General features: G+C 37.5%; 1 protein-coding gene across 1 annotated transcript in view; it reads left to right on the top strand.

Annotated features, from left to right (window-relative positions):
• LOC112112035 (dystrophin) overlaps positions 1 to 22,304 on the top strand; it is a 1,981,667-nt gene that overhangs the window by 1,385,253 nt on the left and 574,110 nt on the right. The window contains exons 49-50 of the mRNA XM_026649948.1: positions 11,336 to 11,437; positions 16,598 to 16,706. Coding sequence (XP_026505733.1) covers positions 11,336 to 11,437; positions 16,598 to 16,706 — 211 coding nt within the window. The remainder of the gene's footprint in view (positions 1 to 11,335; positions 11,438 to 16,597; positions 16,707 to 22,304) is intronic.

The raw sequence follows: 22,304 nt of genomic DNA, 5'->3' as shown, positions 1-22,304 counted from the left end.
GTGTTGGGGTTCTTAGGGATTGGCTTGTTTTGGCCTTGTTTTGAAATGGGATTAGCTTGATTTTTGGCTTATTGGGAAAGTCGAGGTGCTTATTTACTGTGTGAAAGTTGGCAACTGTGATTTTAACCTATTTTCAGGGTTTCTCCAGAGAGTTAGTAGGATCCATTTCAGACTCAAACCTTTTATGCTTTTCCTTACAAGTCTATCTAAATTAACTGAATTGCAGGCAGAAAGCTAACGGTTCACCTCAGTGGCCTCCTAAAGGTCAGATGATTTGAAATGAATTAGAGCACATCATCTCTCTTGGCACACGAAGATATTGGTTAGGAAAGAGAATACATTCCCAATCTATATTATTTTTACTGCATAGGCCCACTGGGAAAAGACCCTTGTAATGTGAGTGTAATGGAGCCTTCCTGCCTTGGCTTTAGCCTCCCATGAACCTGTGGAAAACTGTCAGTTGGAATTGAGCCCTGCCTGCCCCTTGTATGGGGTTGGGGATGGTGTTGCTGCTTGCTTGAGCCCTGTCTGCCCCCTGTGCAGGGCTGAGGCTGGCATCGCTGCTCACTCGAGCCCTGCCTGCCCCCGTCATAGCTCAGTGGTTTGAGCATTGGCCTGCTAAACCCTAGGTTGTGAGTTCAATCCTTGAGGAGGCCATTTAGGGAACTAAGGTAAAAATCTGTTTGGGGATTGGTCCTGCTTTGAGCAGGGGGTTGGACTAGATGACCTCCTGAGGTCCCTTCCAACCCTATGATTCTCTTAAAAAAAAAAAAAAAAAAAAAAAAGAGCAAGGTTCCTACCCCCGCTAGCTCCCTGGCACGTCTGTCCACACCCCACGTTTTTGGCAAAAGTGGGCATTTGCCATATTTGCTCTTGCCAGCTGATCACCAGTGCAGATTTTTAACTGCAAGCTTAACACTGCACTAATGCCATTTGTTTTCACATTTAACACCATATTTCAACTGCTCCTTGTTCTCTGAAATGTTCTCTCCTGTGAGAGCTGTTGGCTTGGCTTTCAAATGTGCTGAGCATCTGCAGCTCCCATTTGTACGTGCTCAGCACTAGTGAAAATATGGCCACATATTTCTTTCTAAATCTCTAATTCGTAAAAATAACTCCTTTTGGGGTTTTTCCTAGATAAGCTTTGAATGACAGTAGAAAAGCTGTCAACCTTTGTCAATCACTCCACTATATATTTGAAAACATGCAGTCAAAGAATGAGAGAATAGTATAACAGTGGTCGAGCAAACCTAATTGTAGATAAATAAAAGAACACTCACCCAGCATGAGAAAATGAGGAAAAAGCTGACTGAACAGTGTTTTGTTTTTTCCATCTATCAACCTTCATCTGTCGGTGGTTGCTTGACAACATAGGCCAGAGAAGTCAGGCTTTAACTCATTATAGATTCCATTTCATTTTGTTAGCACCTGTTTTAGTAAGCAGTTTGTATTATGTAAGGGAGATGACATAGGTCATCTGCTTAAAAAGGATATAAGGAACATGTTTCTTTTTAATGTGTTGTACCCCAAAGTTTTCACTTTTTACTTGTGGAAGGAAAGTAGCAATGCAATATTGCAATGTACCTGGTGGTGGTGTTGAATGTGCCTGTCAGTGTCAAAATAGTTGGATGATTCCTCTTATTAAACTAAATGGCATTTAGGATCTGATTGAGGCAAAAGGTCCAAATGTGAAAGCTATTCTGATGACAAAAGATCATTTGATTGATTGCTCATGCCATGTTTTCAGTGTTGTAACATCATCACATACGCAACTTCATTATTAAGTATTTAAGGAAACATCAATATAATCAGATCATAGAATTAAACGTAGATATTCTGTTCAAGTTTGTTTGTGCATCCTTTCTGTCACCATCTGACTCTCTTTAGAGATAACTATTTTTATACGTATCGTTCTCTGAAAAACATCGGATCGATATGACAGGATTTGACCTTTAGAACTCTAACTTGATGAGATCCAAGCTATGTTTCTCCCTTTGGGGTACCTGGGCAGTAGATGTCAGTTGAGGTACTTGACCTAGTGGCTACCTGTACCTATAGTAGCCAAGTATAAATTGGAGTGGGCTGCTGGCAGGGCATACTCAGTGAGGGATCCTTGGCTTTGGAATTGCCTTTCTTTGTCCACCAGAGATTAGGTTTTGCAGTCTTCAGGATGTGCTGCAAGACCCATTTGTATTTCTAGGCATTCCTCAGAGGGGAGAGGGGCTATTTGGGGGAAGACTACTTGGCTGACATGAAGGGAATGGGTTTTTCTAGGAAATCGTTGGAAGTTTGAAACGTCAAGAATAACATCTTGTTCTCGTAATGATAAGTGGTGGGGATAAGGCTGGGTTTGTTTGTTTTGTTGTGTTTATCTGGGGAAGTACAGTAGTTAGGGGGTATGTCTCTCTTTGGCTTCTCAGTTTTATTAATAATGGATTATTGAATGACATTTAGAGCACTGGATTAATGCTTTATAATTAGAAGTAAAGAAATAGGGGTGAATTACAGATGGCACAGGGCAGTCTGACAGTATGCAAGCACCCTGGGTGAAATCCTGGCCCCATTGACTTCAGTGGAGCCAGGATTTCACCCCACACACCTATTATTTTTACACTTTCTCCCGCTCTTGGGTCTGTGCTGTCTTCCATGCTGCACTCTGTGCTTGTAATATCCTTTTATTCTTGCATAAGCAAGTTCACCCTCTTCTCTCTCATATCTGTCTTCAAAACACAATTTTGTGAAGGCTATTTATATCAATCTTCCTCCTGATGATATTGATGTTATTTAATAAATAATACATTACCTGCTCTGCTAGGTAATGTATTCTGCCTTCATCACTTGGTGGCTCAATGTGTGTTACGTATTTTCTGTTATAACCCTTCAATGTGCAGATCCTGCAAAGGAATCCAGGTGGGACCTGTATGGAGTCCCCTTGGGGTTACAAGCTTCAGCTCTAATTGGTAATGTGTTGCAGCAGGAAATGTGCCTCCTTTCTGTTTTGTATAGAGAACACTGAATAATAGCCAGCTCATAACTAAGTAAAAATAAGAATGTATTAACATGCTTATTGAATGTTTAGTGATAGTGTAGGGAATTCTCACACCTGCTACAGAGTTTCATATTTAATTTCCAAGTACAGACAGTATTGCATTAAGACTTCAAGAAGCAGGACAGAGTAGAGGACTCTTGCAAGGTAAACTGGTCTTGAATAGGAGAGCTTACATATAAGATGTCAAAATGTGCAATAAAAATATGGTTATCAAGGCTATGAGAACTTTTTCTTAACCATTTAAGTATTTACTGTGATTACTCTTGAAAGCTGGATGCTGTTTAGTGACAAGCCTTCCCCATCTTGGTTAACTTTTTTGATAATTAGCTTTCTTTTTACTTCACATACTGAGAAGTCTTAAAATGAAGAAGACTCTATAGGAAGTAAAACTCATGATATTTTCAGTAGCGAATTGCCATAATTTCTGATGACAGATTTGGCCTTGGGAGCAAATATGTAGCTGATTTCATCTGCATGGACTCTCCAATTATTTTAGACAGATAGTGAGAACCCAGTTCTGAACTCAAAAGCAAGCATGCAGAATGTATGCTCCCTATACAGAATGAAGCTGTAGAGGGCTAGAGTAATGGATATCTAGGATTTCATTGCCATTTCTCACTACTTGGGCATTGAGGGCCCCCCAGCACTCAGAGGTAGCGTTCTCAATCAATAACGAAAATAAAGGTTGAGTTCTACGTGACATTTGGCTTCTTATGATGACCTGGAGAGTCTCACACGCACGCTGTTCGCATCAGGAAGGATGGTGGCTATACTGTAAGAGAGTTGAAAGAAATGATGACTGTTCATAGAACCACCATTTTTGTTGGTTTCAGGAACACCTTTAGAGTTATTTAATGTAGGTTTTCGTTAACGATATTTTATAAGGAAACATTGTCACTTTTATAGAGTTATATATAGATTTTATACAGAAGTGTTATTTATTTTATTCTCTATAGCTTGAAACTTCTATTTGCAAGCCTGAAATTAAATATCCCCTTGCCTTTAATTTTCACCTTGTTTCCATTTGACATTTGAGAAAAAACTAAACACATAAAAGAACATGCAGCTGATAACATTGGATATTATTGATTCTCTTGGCAACATCTGCCATCTCTTAAAGTAATATATACACAAATTATGGGGGACAAGTTGCATAAATATATCTTCATAATGCTCTCTCAAGTGATTTATTATAGACACATGTTATTCAAGAAACACTTTTCTGAAAATAGTATATCAAGAAAAATCAACAAAACAGTGTAGGGACAGTAATATAGTTTAAAAATTTTTCTTTTACCTACTTTCAAAGTTCATCATTCTCCAGGCAATAAATGTCTAAAGGTAATTAATTCAATTAATAAGTTTGGGAGGAGGAGCAAGCTTTGTACATGAATGTGAACATTAAAAGGACATCAAAAGAAAAGGGACAACAAACCCGGAGTCAGGCAGTGTTATATAAATAAATACATGCTTTTAAATTCAGCTGAATAAAACAACATGATTTTGTCACTTTTGTCCAGGGAGAGACTGGGAACTGGACATTTTCTGTGATTTATTCCACTCCTTTTCTTAGCCAAAGCATTATTTTGAGATTAGTGGGATATCCATTTAAGTAAAGATATTCTTAAAAAAGAAGAAGCTTCTATGGGGTTCTGTGGATTCTTTGATGTATTTGGTAGTCATTATTAAATAGCTTATCCCAATCTGCCTTATGTCCTGAAATATCAGACCTTTTCTTCAGATTTAACCAAATCCTAGCATTGCACCCTTGTGAGACACAATAGCAAAAGAAACCTGATTTGTAAAACGAATAAGCTCATTTAGCCTCAGGAGTATTTACAACAGAATGAAGTAGAAATTATTTATACTGGTCCATCATTTTGGTATTTGAAGTAGAAATTTCTCAAAAAATCCTTGAAGTATTTATATTTAGTTCAAATGCCACATGGATGTTAAATATGTGTATAATATATACTTGTGCTAAGTTCAGCTACTCCTCTGAGGTGTTAGTGGGATCATTCCACACATTTGCAAGTGCTTTAATCAATTAAAAACGGCTATATTTTTTTTTATTCAATATGTAGAACAGAACAATCTGGCAGATAGGCTGAGCATTGCATCATGCTAATTATGGCTATGTTTTAAATTGTCTGCTTCCATTCAAGAATGGTCTCCTTCTGCCTGATCTAAGGGAAACACAACAATGTTAGCATAAATAAATATTTGCTACCAAAAGAGCTTAGCTTCATGATGTTTCATTAGGAATAAGTAATGCAGTCCGAGTTATCAGGAAGAGATCTTTATTGAACATGCAGTCTTATATGCTGAAAAAAGGCCTGTGTTTGTCTGTAGTAGCCTGGTCTTTAGGATATGTCTATACTGCAATTAAAAACCCACAGCTGGCCCGTGCCAGCTGACTCAGCCTTGTGGGGCATGGGCTGTGAGGCTTTTTAACTGTAGTGTAGACGTGTGCATAGGCGCCGACTTCCCCTCTGCCCAGTGGGTGCTCGACCCACCTTACCCCTGGCCCGCCTCTTTCCACCCCTGCACTGCCCTCACCCCACCCCCATTCCACCCCTTCCCCAAAGTCCCCACCCCATCCTGCCTTTTCCTACCCCAGCCCCACCCCCTTCCTGCAGGGTGGGAGGATCCCAGAGCTTGGGCTGCAGCCTGAGCCGGAATGTCTACACCTCAATTAAAAAGCCTCTTAGCTCAAGCCCAAGTGTGCTATCACAGGACAGCTGCGGGTGTCTAATTGCAGTGTAGACATGTCTACATTCCTGAACTCCAGATGTCTCATTGCACTAGATCTCTACTGAAACCTGATCCTCTTTCTACAGTTCCAATCATCACACTACATTTGAGATTCTTCCATCCAGTAGTTCATCAATTAATATTACTAGATTCATCATTTTTACTATCACATTTTGCTATGTGCTGGACAGACACTTAATAAAAGCTGGTTTCTTCCATGAAAAATTTACAATCCAGGGCAATTTGGGATTACAAAAGATAGTCAATACAAAATTAAACTTGTGATAACCAGTGAGCTTCAGTTTTAAGCCACCTCTATAACAATATCTTTCCTAGCTATGAATGTTTGACAGACCACAATACTATTTCATGTCTAATTAAATAAAGCCTCCTGTCTTCACATCAAAATATACTTCGTGGTCCGAGTCCGAAAATCTTGTCAAAGTCTTTTAGAAAATAAGCCGTCTAATTTACTCCATAGTCCCAAATTTGATAGGTTTGTTTATCAAATGTCAGTGTCTGTCAAGCACAGTAAAGTAGTGAAAATTTCTAATTAAGATCTTCTAGCTGCTGTTTCCCCTTGAAGAAAGCTTTTCTCTCTTTTTTTTTTTAAATGAGTCTCAGCTGCCATCCCATTAAAAGGAAACTACTTTTTTTCCTTGAAAGAATGACTGACTGGAACCGACTGTACTAGCTTTCAAAATTGCATTTCTTTTATTTTAAAGTTATAACTCGCTTTTCATTTTAACTTTGCACCTCACTTTTAAAACACGGCTTTAACCATGGTTTGCCTCTCGAAGTGTATGTGTACATAATTTCCACACTGATTTCTCTACACTGGTAATTTCATCCAAAATGTAATCCACTTTTGTTAGCATTGGTTGAGTTTCATTGCTGTAGTATAAACAAGACTATGTTAGCTCTGGAACTTTTAGCACCATGTTCATTCAGTCAGCAAGTTGAACTGGCATGGTGCTAGAAATGCTAGAAGTTAACGGAGTCTTTTCTACACTTGAGCTGCCATAGACTCATAGAAGTGACCCTCATGATCTAGTCTGACCTCCTGCACATTGCAGGCCAAAGAACCTCACCCGCCCACTCCTGAAATAGACCCCTAATCTCTGGCTGAGTTACTGAAGTCCTCAAATTATGCTTTAAAGTGAAGTTACAGAGAATTCACCATTTACACTAGTTTAAACCTGCAAGTGACCCCATGCTGCAGAGGAAGGCGAAAACCCCCCAGAGTCTCTGCCAATCTGACCTGGTGGAAAATTCCTTCCCGACCCCAAATATGGAAATCAGTTAGACCTTGAGCATGTGGGAAAGACCCACCTGCCAGACACCTGGGAAAGAATTCTCTGTAGTAACTCAGAGCCCTCCCCATCTAGTGTCCCATTTCCAGCAGTTGGGGATTTTTGCTGCTGGCAGCTGCCGATGGGCCACATGCCATTGTAGGCAGTCCCATCATACATCCCCTCCATAAACTTATCAAGGTCAGTCTTGAAGCCAGTTAGGTTTTATGACCCCATTTGCTCCACTTGGAAGGCTGTTGCTGAATCAGTTTTAACAACAGTGATAATTTTTGGATAAAGTTCCATGGAATAGACGTAGTCTATGTTTGTTCTGTTGTTTTTTTACATGTTTGAGAGAGAGCAGGATTTCTAGTCACCAGACATATTTTAACCTGTCCTATCTGTTTGATAGCCTTAACTGGCAAATCCTACAACTAGACCAACAACACAGTTACAGGTCCCTTTAACAGGCAGTTCACAAGATTCCCTAATGTGAAATTCCAGTGGAATCACCTACATTTTAGATGGTGAAATATGTTGTGTTGAATGAACTGGAAAACACTGCATCTGTCCCATAGCATGTCTGACAATAAACACAAAGTGGATGTGGTGGAACTTTCAGGACTATATACAGTATATGTACTTGCAACAGCACTATCAAAAAGTTATGGCTTTCCCATTCTCTAAATGCCCAGCTTTGCCCTGGGAGGGCAGCCTGGACAATTCCCATTAACTTCAATAGTAACATGGAGTATACATCCAAGGGCAAAGTTTGGCCCTATTTCTGATCTTAGTTTAAGTTATGGGTTTAAATTATATACCGACAAGATGGTAACTGCTATCTTCATTTTGTTGTGAATTGACTAGTGGAGTCTAGGTCAGAGTTGCTACTTTTTCTTCTCCTTGGGGGACTGAATGATAAAATAGAATCCTGGATGCACATTTAAGACTGTCTACTTACATTAATTTAGTGCCACCTGTCAGACAGACCTGAACAATGCTTGAATGCTTGTTCATTGACAGACAGAAGCTATCCAAGGTTTATTTCTTTCAAGCAAGGAATAATTCAAGGAAAACTTTTCTTGAAAATATTTCATGAACATCAAGATTTTTTTTAAAATGTTTTCATCTGGCATTTGTAACCACTTAATTCATATGACATTTTTGGCTTATGATGTTTGTACTATGTAGCAGATCAAAAAATAAACTGGAGGTTCAGCACAAATGTAAGACTGTGTGCAACTTTTGAATATCAGCCCAAAGAAGCACAAAGCATTGAGGACATCATTAAGGGCTTTTTTCTTTGACAGTGTGGACAAGAAAAGAATTCATACAGAAAACAAAACTGGAATTATGCATCATGCTGCATTTAATACACATTTGAACAATGGAACTTAGATTTATCTCAAGATAATTGACTTTGAGATATTAGACTTAAGAATATACACTGAAAAATACTTCCAAAAGGCTGTTAAAACAAAAGAAATTGGTAATTTAACTTCTAAGTATGTTACATTTTGATTACCCGGCTATGGAAAATTTTAACGGTTCCCTATTAGGAAACTATATATTCCCTATATATTGTTTCCATTTTTTATGTAATGCAAAATATATGTTACTCACCAACATGTGACAATAACAAATATTTTCTTTAAAAATTATATATGTGGTGTGTGAATATGTGGCTACAACTTGTAGTCTTTTTATGCTAAGGCCTATTGAAGCCTTTTTTGCTGCAGAATTTGGAGTGCCATTTTCTACCATTTATAAAATCTTCGTTAAGTCACTTTTAAATTCTATCTTTACCTCCACTTTAAAAATGAATATATAAAAGATTAGACTATAGTGTCGCAAAAAGGAAAAGAAATCTAACTCTGATAGAGAACTTGAACTAAAGGTGAAGGAAATAAGTAAGAGAAGGAACAATGGCAGAAGGCAAAAGTAAATCTGCAGTGATTATAGTGCTCAGGAGTAAGACTCCTTATTGAATCATAGAAATGTAAGACTGGAAGGGACATCAGTAGGTCATCTAGTCCAGTTCCCTGCACCCATGGCAGGACTATTATTTAGACCATCCCTGACAGGTGTTTGTCTAACCTGCTCTTAAAAATCTCCAATGATGGAGATTCCACAATCTCCCGAGGTTTTTATTCCAGTGCTTAACCACCCTGACAGTTAAGAAGTTTTTCCTAATGTGCCCTTGCTGCAATTTAAGCCCATTGCTTCTTGTCCTATTCTCAGAGGTTAAGGAGAACAATTTTTCTCCCACCTCCTTGTAACAACCTTCTATATACTTGACGACTGTTATGTCCCCTGTTTTCTTTTCTCCAGACTAAACAAACCCATTTTTTTTTCCAATCTTCCCTCATAGCTCATGTTTTCTAAACCTTTAATCATTTTTGTTGCTCTCCTGTGGACTTTCTCCAATTTGTCCACATCTTTCCTGAAATGTAATGGCCAGAACTAGACACAATACTCAAGTTCAGGCCTAATCAGCGCGAGCAGAACAAAAGAGTTACTTCTTGTGCACTGCTTACAACACTCTTCTTAATGCATCCCAGAATGATGTTCACTTTTTTGCAACAGTGTTACACTATTGATTTATATTTAGCTTGTGATCTACTATCATCCCCCAGATCCCTTTCCGCAGTACTCCTTCCTAGGCAGTCATTTCCTATTTTGTATGTTTGCAACTGTTTGTTCCTTCCTGAGTATTTTGCATTTGTCCTTATTGCATTTCATCCTATTTGCTTCGGACCATTCTTCATCTGGAATGGAGATGGAATCAGAGTAACAGGAATCAGTGAAATGCAAAGATATTTAAAATGTCCCTGCAAGAAAGTTGATAGCTTTTAACAGTCTTTATTTTGGGCTGATAAACAACATAAGGAAATATAAGTAAGAGATGGCAATGGACTTTTGGACATCCATCCAGGGTAACTTTACTGTAATGTTCAGAATGTTTTGCATGTAGATTTTCAGGCAAGAATTGTGGACAACTTTTCTATTGATAGTTGGAAACTGAGAAGTGAAATGGTTCTTTGTTGTGGTTTAGAATGACATTGATTTGAACAAGAGAAATGCAGAGCACAGGGGGGGGAAAGTAGCATTTTTCAGATTTTCATCAATGAAATGATGTGCTTCAGCCCTTAGACTGAAGCTATTGGGATACAATTTTGTGTCCTGTCAAACTAATGGTAACTCAGATTGCAGGTAGAAAATAAAGATTGAGAGTCGGTGCATAGCTAGTAGGATTATGTGAAGGAAATAGCTCATTTGAAAAGCTGCTAGGTTCAGATGAAATTATAAAATGGAGAAAAAACGAAGAACTTATTCAGATTCCTCAGATAATATTGCAGTGTTGTGTTACATTCATTATCCTTTTAAAATAGTAACCATAATATTAATAATAATAATAATCAAAAATACATTCCTCAGAACAAGATACATGGTATGATCCTTCTTTCCCCTTTTTTGTGCAGATGATTTTTTTTTCTAAATTAGCTACATGCAGTTCCCCCTGTTGCATGACTTTGAAATTGGCTGTTATACAGTACCAGCCTGGGGTGTAAGTGTCTCTGGGTTGGATGTTTTCAACACTTGAATGGGAAGTTTCAAGGAGATTTAAAAAAAATGCAAGAGGAAAAGTTTTGCTAATTCAGTCAGTGTCATTCTTTCTTCTCAATAATAATAAATGTCTTAGCATGGCTTTAGTAGTTACTGTGCTACTAGTGTGTAGTTTGTAACATTGGTTTGGACTCCTCAAGGTGAAAGTTTCATTATAAAGTATTATTAGTGTTATCTTAGTTACCCAACAGCATTCAACTTGGTCACATGAATAAGATGTCCACTACCACATGGGCAAGATGATCTCTACTGCACTAACTTCTAATATCAGTTTCTTTTTTTTAAATATAAAATAAGGCAAAAAGACTGAGTTGTTCAAATTAGATTTCAAATGCCTGTTCTTTCTAGTGTGAATTTGTGCTGGTTTCTGTAATTCCATTTTATTGAGACCTTCATGGATGAAGGAACATATCGCTATTTATTTTACTACTTTTATTCTATCCTATTCCTGTTTTATTTTTCAGTGACCCTCTTTGTCCCGACACCATCCACAAACAGAAACTAATCTATTGGGGTGTGTACAGCCTCCTATGGAGCTTTAAGACTTTGTGGTTTTATTCTTGAAAGTAAAGCTAATTTCACACTATTTCCCCCCCCCCCCCCCCCCCCCCAGGAAACTGAAGCAGCAGTTCAAGCTAAACAGCCGGATGTGGAAGGGGTTTTGTCTAAAGGGCATCATTTATATAAGGAAAAACCAGCCACTCATCCAGTAAAGGTAATGAAGCAACTTTTAGTAATATCCATTACCACATAATGGGTTCTGTTTCCCCTGTTGTATGCTTGTCCTTGATGTCATCTATTTAAAATCAGTGAAAGAACTTAGAAAATAATATTGGCTCTGTTATGCAACCGCACAGGCAGAAATAATGTTATGCTTACAGCCAGAATTATCTATGCACTGTGATGCTAAGTATTCCTTTCTGCATTGGTGTTCACCCACCTAGTCAAAAAAGTAGATCACCTTAAAAACATAACACTACAGTGTGTGCTTACCTCACCATTAACATAAGACTATTCTATTCCAAGTGAGGCTTACAGGCCTCCTGTGGAAAAAGTTCTTTTATTTTTTGTAGAGGGAAGCGAGAGGCAGGCCAGAGAGGGTCCCGTCTTCTAGATTTTTCCTACAGTAAGGGGAGAAGGATGAGGCCAACTCAAACAACTCCTCTTCTACTGGCCTCTGGCAAAGCACGGCAGAATTGCCTTTGAAATATAATGTGTTTTGCTCTTGTTTGGAGGAGAGGGTATTTCGTTAGGAAAGGCTGACTGCTGTCTTGTGGGAGCTCATTCTCAAATCGCTTTTCCCAGTATAGGTATCAGATTAAAGATTATATCAATAGGGTACTGAGGCAATAGGATAATTGTCTCTACCTACTGGATAGAGCAGGCCACCAGCATCCTCCCCATTACAGTCTAGCTATCTTTGGATTGGAAGATCGATGGGGGATGGAAGCCACCACTCAAACATCACTGTCAAACATAGCCATAAAGCACAATCTTGTGACACAAGCTATTCCATGTCTGTTGTATTACTTATATTTTTGTATCTGACAACAAATTATCAGTGGATGCTATAATTAAATGTTCTTAAGAGCATCTAACATTGTCTTATTGATCAGTCCAAATTTCTACTGCAATTGCCTCTTGCGATAGCAAGACTCATTCTTGTATTTAAAGCTTCTTCAAAACAGCACAGGTCAATAATGTTATTATACCAAAACTGTTTGTCCTTGCAAACAAAGTTATTGTGACTTATATTCTCTGTAAGGTCACATACTTCCTTTTTTGTTCTGCAGCTTGTGCTTAGTTCCTGTGAAATGTATTTGCAGTTTATTTTTCTACCATTTTATAAAATCTTCGTTAAGTCACTTTTAAATTCTATTCTTTACTTCCACTTTAAAAATGAATATATTTTTATTTAATAATATTTTTGTTCCTGTTTTTTTTTCTTTTTCTCCAAAGAAACCTTTGAGAACTGCTTTCTTTGTTGGTATTCCAGCTTTTATTAAAACGATCAATATTCTTTAATAGTTAAATTGGAAACCTTTAGAAAATACCCAAAAAGGTGAATTCAAGGTGATTTTAAGCTAGTGCCCTGATGAAAGTGTGCAGCCACAAAGCTTTAGACTGTGTTATTCGGTTTTCTTGGCTTCAGAGGGGAGCTATTATTATTGGGAATAGGCGCATGTCACCTGTGCACGGAGTGGATGATGGAACAAAGGTCTCGCTGTGATCATTGCATTTACACATTTAGTCTGACTGCAGTTATAATCTTAGAAGACCTTATGCCACATCTTAATAAGTAAGGTGTGAGCACCAATAGAATAGACTACAAATGTGTCCTTCTGTAAATTTTAGTCTGCGTTAGTTTGTGAAACAAATATTTGGTATGTCCAAGAAGCATGCTTAGTCTATCCATTTTATTTAGAGATGGCCAAACTGATTCCAGTAGTAGAATTCCTAGAGATATTTTTTAATGGAATGAAATTACTGTATTAGATGTGGTGAATGCCAGGTGCTATTGTGTAATTCAAAACAATATTGTCTCTTAAGCAGTAATTTTGAGGATGACATTATACAATGTGCCTGTGCGGAATACTTGCAAGTTAATAACTATTTGTGGAGTGTAGGGAATTTCACTTCTGATCCCCCTCTAATTGCATTTCACTTTTTTCATTACACTGCCATTCAGTTAATTGACCAACCTGTGAAGTTAATTTCTGTCTCAGTGACTATCTAGTATACAGTGAGTAATAGAAATGTGAACATACATTGTCAGAATGTGAAATTGCTTTTTTGATGTAGTTTTCCTTTCACCCGTTTATATTGAGTGCCTCTTTGTGGTGGTTCTTACTGAGTAAATTCCAGTACCAATCACCGTTTGTAAGTCCCAAGAAAGTCTTTATAGCTAATGCAACAATTCCTTTCTCTGCAGCAAAGGTGCAGTTGAAATTATAATAACTTTATATCTCTTGCTTTAGATTAAATCCCCCGCCCCCAAATAGCTATGTTAAAAGAACATTATTAAGGTTACAAAATAAGGCACTGAAAAGTTAGAAAATGTGATAATTCAGGTTGCCTGTGCTGCCTTAATTTGTCCCTCTAGTGCATATGCATTATGATACAGTCTTTAATTGAATGACAACGTACTAATTTTTCCAAAGAGCCCCCTACTTCATTTTGGGATGTCAAAAAACATACCCCGTGCCTTTTTCAAGTCTTTGCTCCAAAGATTGGGACGCACTAGAGCATTTCACATTCTGACATTGTATGTTCACATTTTTTAACATGAGCAAAACAACATACTTCCAATTTATTGGAGGTAAATGAACCATTTTGGCTGAAATTTTCCCAAACAGTTCAGCCTGAGGTAGACACCTGATGTGGAGAATCTCAGCTCAAGTGGTTAATATTTGGCAAAGTTATAAGCAACTGAAAAGAGAGTCTTCTAATGCCAGGCAACTTTAATAATAGGTGGTACTGCCAAGCACATCTGTAATAAGTTAGGACTAAAGCTGCTTTTTGAAATATAAATATTTTTGTTAAATATCAATGCACTTAAAGTGTAAATAGGATTAATATTAACATGTGGCATTCTGGTTTGGACAGGCATGGCAGAGGGTACTCCACCCCTATGTTTGATGTGATTCACATGTGCCTCGCCCCTCATTTAAGTTAAATGAGTCTGAAATTTTACAGGATTTTTTTCAGCTGAAAAATAATTTGATCAAGATATCTGCATTACATTTCTCTCTCATCTAAACCACAGTGGAAGTGGAGAATTGTATGGCATGAATTGCCCAAGAATAGGAAGCATAATCTCTCTTATATCCTGTTTGAAATTCATATAAAAGGTTATCCCTATGGTGTAGTGAAACTAACACAATAGAGTAGCTAAATACTGAAAAGTAAGTGACCTTTCCCATCATTTTGTTTTGTCAATTTCAAAAGCTGCAACCCAGTTGCTTCACACCTACTTCAAGCTTTGTATATCTAAAAGGGCTTTCTTTCCCAATTTATTATTTTCAATATAATAATAAAAAAAATAAATCCCTACATTGCTTTCTACATTTGGCTGAAAGTTTATTCCCCCCCTCCCCCGCCCCCAACCACTGACACAAAATAATTGCTGAAGACAAGAGGGCCATCATTTCATCAGATAAGAGTTGCAAAATGACAGCATCATTAGTCATTTTCAGTTACAGTTAGTCACAGCCAGGGATGTTTTATTCTTCCAGTTGTTTTTTATTTTTTTAACTACCTAGATTAAACCTCACTTAAACCTACTAACCTTTTCAAACAAACACTGTTGCCAGAATCAGTGTTTGTATATTACCAAGGAATCTTCATCAATTCTTTAATGTCTAACTGCCTTCAAAATGACAGTCTAATGAATGTAGATTTGATCATTTAGATAGACAAGAATTTTTAAATGGAAAAGATAGGCTGTCAGTCCCAGATGAGCTGTTCTTTGATAAGATGGACAATGGAAATCTCCTATTGCCACAGTGCTTGTCTCTTTTCTTTTGCATGAATTCATGATAATAGAGCATTATATATAAACTGCAATGCTTATAAGGATCATGCTTTAGGTGTCCTCAAACAAGGATTGAATTCTGATTTAGTAAGTGTGACCATCTGCTGGGGTTCCCAGGATTGTAAGTTACTGTGCTACCCCTCTCAGCCTCAGTAATTGAGAGTTTTGTTGCTGCTAAGCTATGTTTCAGCTCCCTAACACACCAGCTTATTTTTTCTTCCAGCAAACTCTTCCAGAGTCTGCCATTCCCCACCTTGCCTCGCAAGTAACAATGCGTGAACCCCAACTCTGGAGTACCTCAGATACCTCTCTGTTATATATATACCTCTCTCTGCAGTATCTAGCCTTCTCAGTGAACACTCGCAGAAGTTAAGTTTGCTGCTCCCTTAAAAAGACAATACCCAGCAGCTTAGTACCTTAACTGGGGTTAACAAGCACTCTGTTTTAATCAAAGCAGTGAATTGGTTTATAGTTAAAGTAAAACAAATTTATTAAACAAGAAGCAATAGGTTTAAGTGATACCAAATATAGGGAATAACAATAGAAAGGGTTATAAGCAAACAAAAGTAAAAATATGCTTCGAAGACTAAAACCTGATCTAACAAACTAGAGTTTCTTGTTCAAAGAAGTGTTTCTCCCCAAATCCCTTTTCCAGCATGACTAACCAGACTTTCTGGCCAGGACCCTTCACAAAATTCAAATGTGCCCTCTTTCTTAGTTTTGGACTTACAGTCACAATCTAGCCCTCAGTGCTCAACCTTGTGCGCACAGAACATAATATTATGCTACTTTAAAACACTCGTAAGACCCTTTAGTATATGTGTAATGTTAGAACAAGTCATGGTGTCACATATTAGAAGGTCTTATTGGCTTTTGTTTGGGATGACCTAAATAACTTGCTTGTGGCTTCATTAGCAAAATGATGACCATCCCAAATTCCTGCAAATAAAAGTTGATAAAACACACAAGTACGTATTACATACGTACATGTAACAAAAATGAAATTGGTCTGTCCTCTTCAAGAAGGTTAAGGAGCTATTTTTCCTTTCTCACCCTTGTCCGGGTATGATAAGTTATTGTCCCTCCTGTTAATACAAAATAGTTCCTGTTTCTAGATTTGTGGTGTTGGGCAGCTCCACAATATGAAAAAAACTGTGTACATGCAATGATAGAGAATATTATGCCTGAACATGAAATATAAGCAAACATGCTGTAGGAAAGGACCTCTCACTCTTTTAAAGTAACAGTGCTGCAGACATCTTGTGTTCCTTCATGTAGCAAATGCTACCTCTTTTAAAAAATATTTACCAAATGAATAATATGCATACTTTCCTGTTCTAGAGAAAATTAGAAGACTTGAGTGCTGACTGGACAGCCGTAAACCATTTAATTCAAGCACTAAAGGGAAAGCCAGCTTCAGGAGCACCTGGATTTATCCCTTCTGGTTTCCGTAAGTGTTTCAGTATTGATACATTTTAAATGGGCTTACAAATGCAAATAAAAAAGTAGAAATATGTTGTGAAAATTAAGGCTGAGATTTTTAAAGCTGACCCCAAGGGATTTGGACACTAGCAGTGTGGTATAAAACAAGAGACATGCTGGTTTTGAGTTTGGTTCATTTTTCACAGTTTTGTTTTTATATTGTATAATGTGTCCCAGCTGCTAAGCTAACAAAGCCTGGCTTACCGTTGGCTTTTTAAAATCTTACTCTTTACAAGCATTCTAGGAATTAGGGTGACTTTGGAAATTTCCATTTCATTGTCCTGGAAATGCTTTTAATGCTTTCAGTGTCATAGGCTGGTAAAGAGGAGCATGCAGTGATGGGAGGGATTCATGGTGCAGTCAGAAGAAGGAAGATCTGAATTGTTATCTACATGTTTTGTTTTTGTTTTATTTATTTTCTAAGTATTCTCTTTACACTAGCCTTTTTTTGTGGATAATGTGTATCAAAAGCAGATAGTAGAGAAACCCATGACCTCTAGCAGTAGCCATGATTCTCTAGCATACTAAAGCAGAAAAGCCTGATGTGCAGGAAAGTAAACAACTCCATCTTCTAAAGAGAACAAAAAACATCCACTTGATTTTTCAGGACTGAAACTAGTAAGATCAAGAGACAGTCCTGGCTCCACCAGAACATGGTCATTGGTACATCAGTTAAAACAATGCAGACATCTCTTTCATGACACTTAGAAACTTACTAATTCAGAATTGTTACCTAGTTCAGTCACGGCTCTGGTGACAAACTTTCCAATTTCATTATAAGAAGTAAACACCACTAATGGTTTAAAAATGACTCTATGACACAAGGAAAGTGCCTTACATTGATTTTGTAGTGAGCTGTGAGGCAAGCCAGAGAATCTCATTTAATGACACCGCAGAACTGAATATGTTGTGTAAGCATTTTTTCCCCATGCTGGGCCACTAAACTTGATGTGTCAGGTTTTGCGTTCAGCTGGTTTTATCAGATTCATTTATTTTATGAGTTGTAAATTTGTTGTTACAATGGTAATGGAAAGAACAAGAAAAGAAAGAGGAGATGTCACAGAAGTACAGATCCCTACACTAACTCATTATCTTTAACCTCAGAATTGCAAAATTATGTATGTTCCTTACTTGCAGATGTATAATGTGAATTACCAGCACTTCTCAGTTTAAGGAGATGAAAACATAAATGCATAAAATGAAGGTATTGGGGTTTTATAAAGGATTGGGCAAGAACTAAGACTGAATTTCTTTCCAGTGCCAATAGCACTTATTTGAGGTTATTTATTGTAATGCCACCATTTTAACTGTAATATCAGTTTTAGCTGTCATTTGCCTATTCCACGTGAAAATTCAGGTGATGGGATTCAGTTAGCTGTTCATGCTAGTCCTTTGAATTCACAAAGAAAACCCGGGTGAAGCCCATCCTAAAGGTGCTGTTTTTGGCAAAGACAGAAAATGGCACATGTTCACAAAACGTCTTGTTCTGTACGTACTTCTGAAAATTTTTGAGAATAAAAGCCATGTTTCTCATGTACTATATTATTACAACTAATAAACTCTCTACATTTCTATTTAAATCCAGCCTGCAGTCAGTTTCAAAACCCTGTGCTTAAGAGGGCTCTAAGTTGATCAAGAACTGCACTGTACTTTTATCCAGCATAATGGTACAGCTGCTCAGTAACTGCAGCCAGCTATTTGGGTTCCATCCTCACAGACTGCCTGCCTTCTGACCTCCTTTTACTTCTTAGTACTTCTCTTACTCTGTATCTACGTTTATGAGGAAACTGTATTTTAAGACTATATTAAGATATGATTCTGAATAAATTGGGCAAAACTGTTAGAACCATTTTTAAAACACCTTACTTTAGATACTACCTGTGCTACAATTTTTCCTGTGCTGGGCTCATCCGCACTGGCTGTTTAAGCAAAATTAGATTCCAATTTATCAAAACTCTGTTTAAACCCAGTTTTCAAACACTGTACTCTTGCATGTGTAGTTGGGTAAACATATATATTTTGAAGCTAGTGTCCCTCCTTATGATCTTCCTGTATATTGCATACTAATAATTAAAAAAATCTGCGAAATGTATTGATAGTTCCATACAGTTTCAACTAGCATAAACACCAAGCATGATATCCTAGCCCTGTTGAGGTCAATGGGAGTTTGCTATTGAATTAGTGGATCCAGGATTTCACACTATATCTTCAGGTGAAACAAAGAAAAACTTACATATGAAAACTGACCTCCAGAGGAAAAAAAAACAAAGAATATATTAACTGTTGCACAGAGTGTTAACCACTACTGTACGAAGAGGCCTTAGTCACCCAGAAAACTAGATGAACCATAAAAGTGGAGCCCAGAATTAAGGATGGCACTCCATTGTGGTTTGAAAAAGACTCTGTGAAGCAGTGGCAATACTTCTTGTTGATTATTATATTCTGTAGAGACTTGTGTGACAGCCAGAATATAATGCTGTTCACATCTACATGTCAAATCAGAGAACAAAAAAATAAATAGCTGGCCTTGCTACATGTCAAGTGTCACTCTGTCTAGTCTACTTACAGTGCTTTTGCCAGGGGGCCCTTAGTAAACATACCATCTTGTGTATCTCTCCTTGAGAGATGATGTGGTGGGGGTAGGGAACAGGATAGAATTACGTTTATAATTCTGTGGGTATGTGTGTAAGTGTTTCTTGGACACAGAGAAGGTACTACAAAGGTTGCTAATATCCCACTGGGCCAGTATGCCTTCAGGCATAATGAATAGAAGCCTACTTTTCCAGGTAGGAAAATGTACTTAACTGAAGGGTATGTCAGACACCTCAGCTAAACTTGACTTCCCAGGGAAGATGATTCAAAAAGCAAATTGTGCCCACTATCCATTAATAGTTGGAACATGAAATTATATGAACATTATTAACCACACACCTCTGTGCCTTACATAGCCAGTAGTATGAAAACTATTATAAACAGAGAGGGAAAATGCAGTGGTTGTTTAATGTGCTAATGCACCCTAGAGACAAATTTCAATATCTTTAAACACATTAATACATCATAATAAAAAAATAAATAATATCTTTATACACATTAATACATTCATTCAAAAGTGCTACATTTGTATAATTGTAGGTATACTATATAAGGTAAGGTGTGTGTTTGGTAGCATGTTACACTGAGGTTTGTAGCACAATTTCAGTGTTCTGTTTTCTTGCACTCATAGCTTTCATCCTTGTTAGATTATATTTTCCATGATTCATTTACATCCAATGTGGATTTATTTTAGTAAGTTTGTTCAAAATTCCTTTGGTCACATTTTTGTTAAATAAGGACATCTGAAATTACAATTCCTTAAAACTTTTTTTAATATTGCACTTCGTCCGAGCTACAGCAAATTTTTAAAGGCAATGGAACATTGAAAACATAAATATCACACTTCTGTCTGAAAATGTTTTGCCTGATATTTTTATAAGTCATGCCTATAATTACTGTAATTAAAATTAATTACAATTATTTTTCTCTGTTAATGTAGTTGACTTAATTCATGCATTTGACACTTTGTATACAGTTAGTTTCACTTTTTCCCTGAATATTTAGTCAGGCAGCTTGTTTCTGTGAGGATTTTAACAGGAAAAAAGCAAGCAAGAAAAAATAAAAATGTGATTGTAAAACCACAAATCAGTAGCAGGAGTACTTAGGATCAGGTATAATACTGAAATTACTTTTAACTCATTATTTTAAAATTAACTAGGTTTTGAGTTGGCATCCCTTTAAAATTTTACATGTTAGCAGCTCTTAATTAAGATCATTGCTTTTGATGCACCTCAATTTTAATAATAATGGAGATATACCTATCTCCTAGAACTGGAAGGGACCTTGAAAGGTCATCAAGTCTAGCCCCCTGCCTTCACTAGCAGGACCAAGTACTGATTTTGCCCCAGATCCCTAAGTGGCCCCCTCAAGGATTGAACTCACAACCCTGGGTTTAAGCAGGCCAATACTCAAACCACTGAGCTATCCCTCCCCCCAATTGCACACATACAAAATGGGAAATGACTGTCTAGGAAGGAATACTTCAGAAAGAGGTCTGGGGGTCATACTGGATCAAAAGCTAAAAATGAGTCAACAGTGTAACACTAAAAACCCCCCAAAAAACACAAACATCATTCTGGGATGTATTAGCGGTAGTGTTGTAAACAAGCCAGGGGAAGTAAGTCTTCTGCTCTACTTGCGCTGATTAGGCCTCAACTGGAGTATTGTGTCCAGCTCTGGGAGCCACATTTCAGAAAGATGTGCACAAACAGCAGAAAGTCCAGAGAAAAGCAACAAAAATGATTAAAGGTCTCAAAAACCTGAATCATGAGGGAAGATTGAAAAAACAGTGCTTGTTTAGTCTGGAGAAGAGAAGACTGAGAGGGGACATAAGTTTTCAAGTATATTAAAGGTTGTTACAAGGAGGAGGGTGAATTGTTCTTGTTAACCTCTGAGGATAGGATAAGAAGCAATGGGCTTAAATTTCAATTTCAATTTAAATGGGCAGTTTAGGACATTAGGAAAAATTTCCTGTCAGGATGGTTAAGTACTGGAATAGAATCTCCATCATTGGAGATTTTTAAGAGCAGGTTAGACAAATACCTGTCAGGGATGGACGATAATACTTTGTCCTGCCATGAGTGCAGGGGACTGGACTAGATGACCTCTCAAGGTCCCTTCCAGTCCTAAGATTCTATGATAGGTTTGAAAAAAGTGGTTTTCGCTTGAAAAAAAAACAAACAAAAACCTTAGGCTTATCTTAAAATTATGCAGTACAGTACAAAATGTAATGGGGACTGGACTAGAAGTGTACAGTTGGGGAAAAAAACACTACAACATACATGTCCAGTTCAGGAAGTATTAACATTTAACCTAACTGTTTGATGTGATGTTGTAGTTGTGTTGGTGCCAGGATATTAGAGAGGTAAGATAGGTGGGGTAACATCTTTTACTAGCCTGACTTCTGTTTGTGAAAGAGACATGCTCTTGAGCCACACAGAGCTCTTCTTCGGGTCTAGAAAAGGTACTCAGAGGATCACAGCCAAATACAAGATGGAACAGATTGTTTAGCATAAGTAGTTAACATGTACTGTAAAAGACCAGTCAAGGTGAAGTGGCCAGTTAACACCTCTGCAGTCATAGGACAAAAAGGGGGGGAGGATAATGGGTTACAGATGGTTGTAATAAACCATAAATACAGTGTCTTTATTAAGACCATGATGTTTAGTGTCTAGTGTAGATATGAATTTAAGCTCCCACACTTGTCTTTTGAATGTGTGAAGGGTTTTTTTGAGAATGAGGACTCAGAGTTCAGTTATGAAGTGATCATTTTGTGAAAAGTGTTTGCCCACAGATGATGTGGTATTGTGTGAGCTCATTTGAGAGCATAGTGATTGTTTTGTTTTATGTGCATAGTTGTTGTTGTAGGTATTTAGTGCACTGGATGAGGTACACCCCAGGCATTATTAGTACAGTTAAAAGTATGTGAAATCTACAGATATATTGTATAGGGCTTAATACAAATGTTGTACAT

The sequence above is a fragment of the Terrapene carolina genome, unplaced genomic scaffold, assembly GCF_002925995.2.
Source record: "Terrapene carolina triunguis isolate 2854851 unplaced genomic scaffold, T_m_triunguis-2.0 Scaffold23, whole genome shotgun sequence".
NCBI classification, from domain to species: Eukaryota; Metazoa; Chordata; order Testudines; family Emydidae; genus Terrapene; species Terrapene triunguis.
This window is presented reverse-complemented; position numbering and strand designations above follow the sequence as displayed.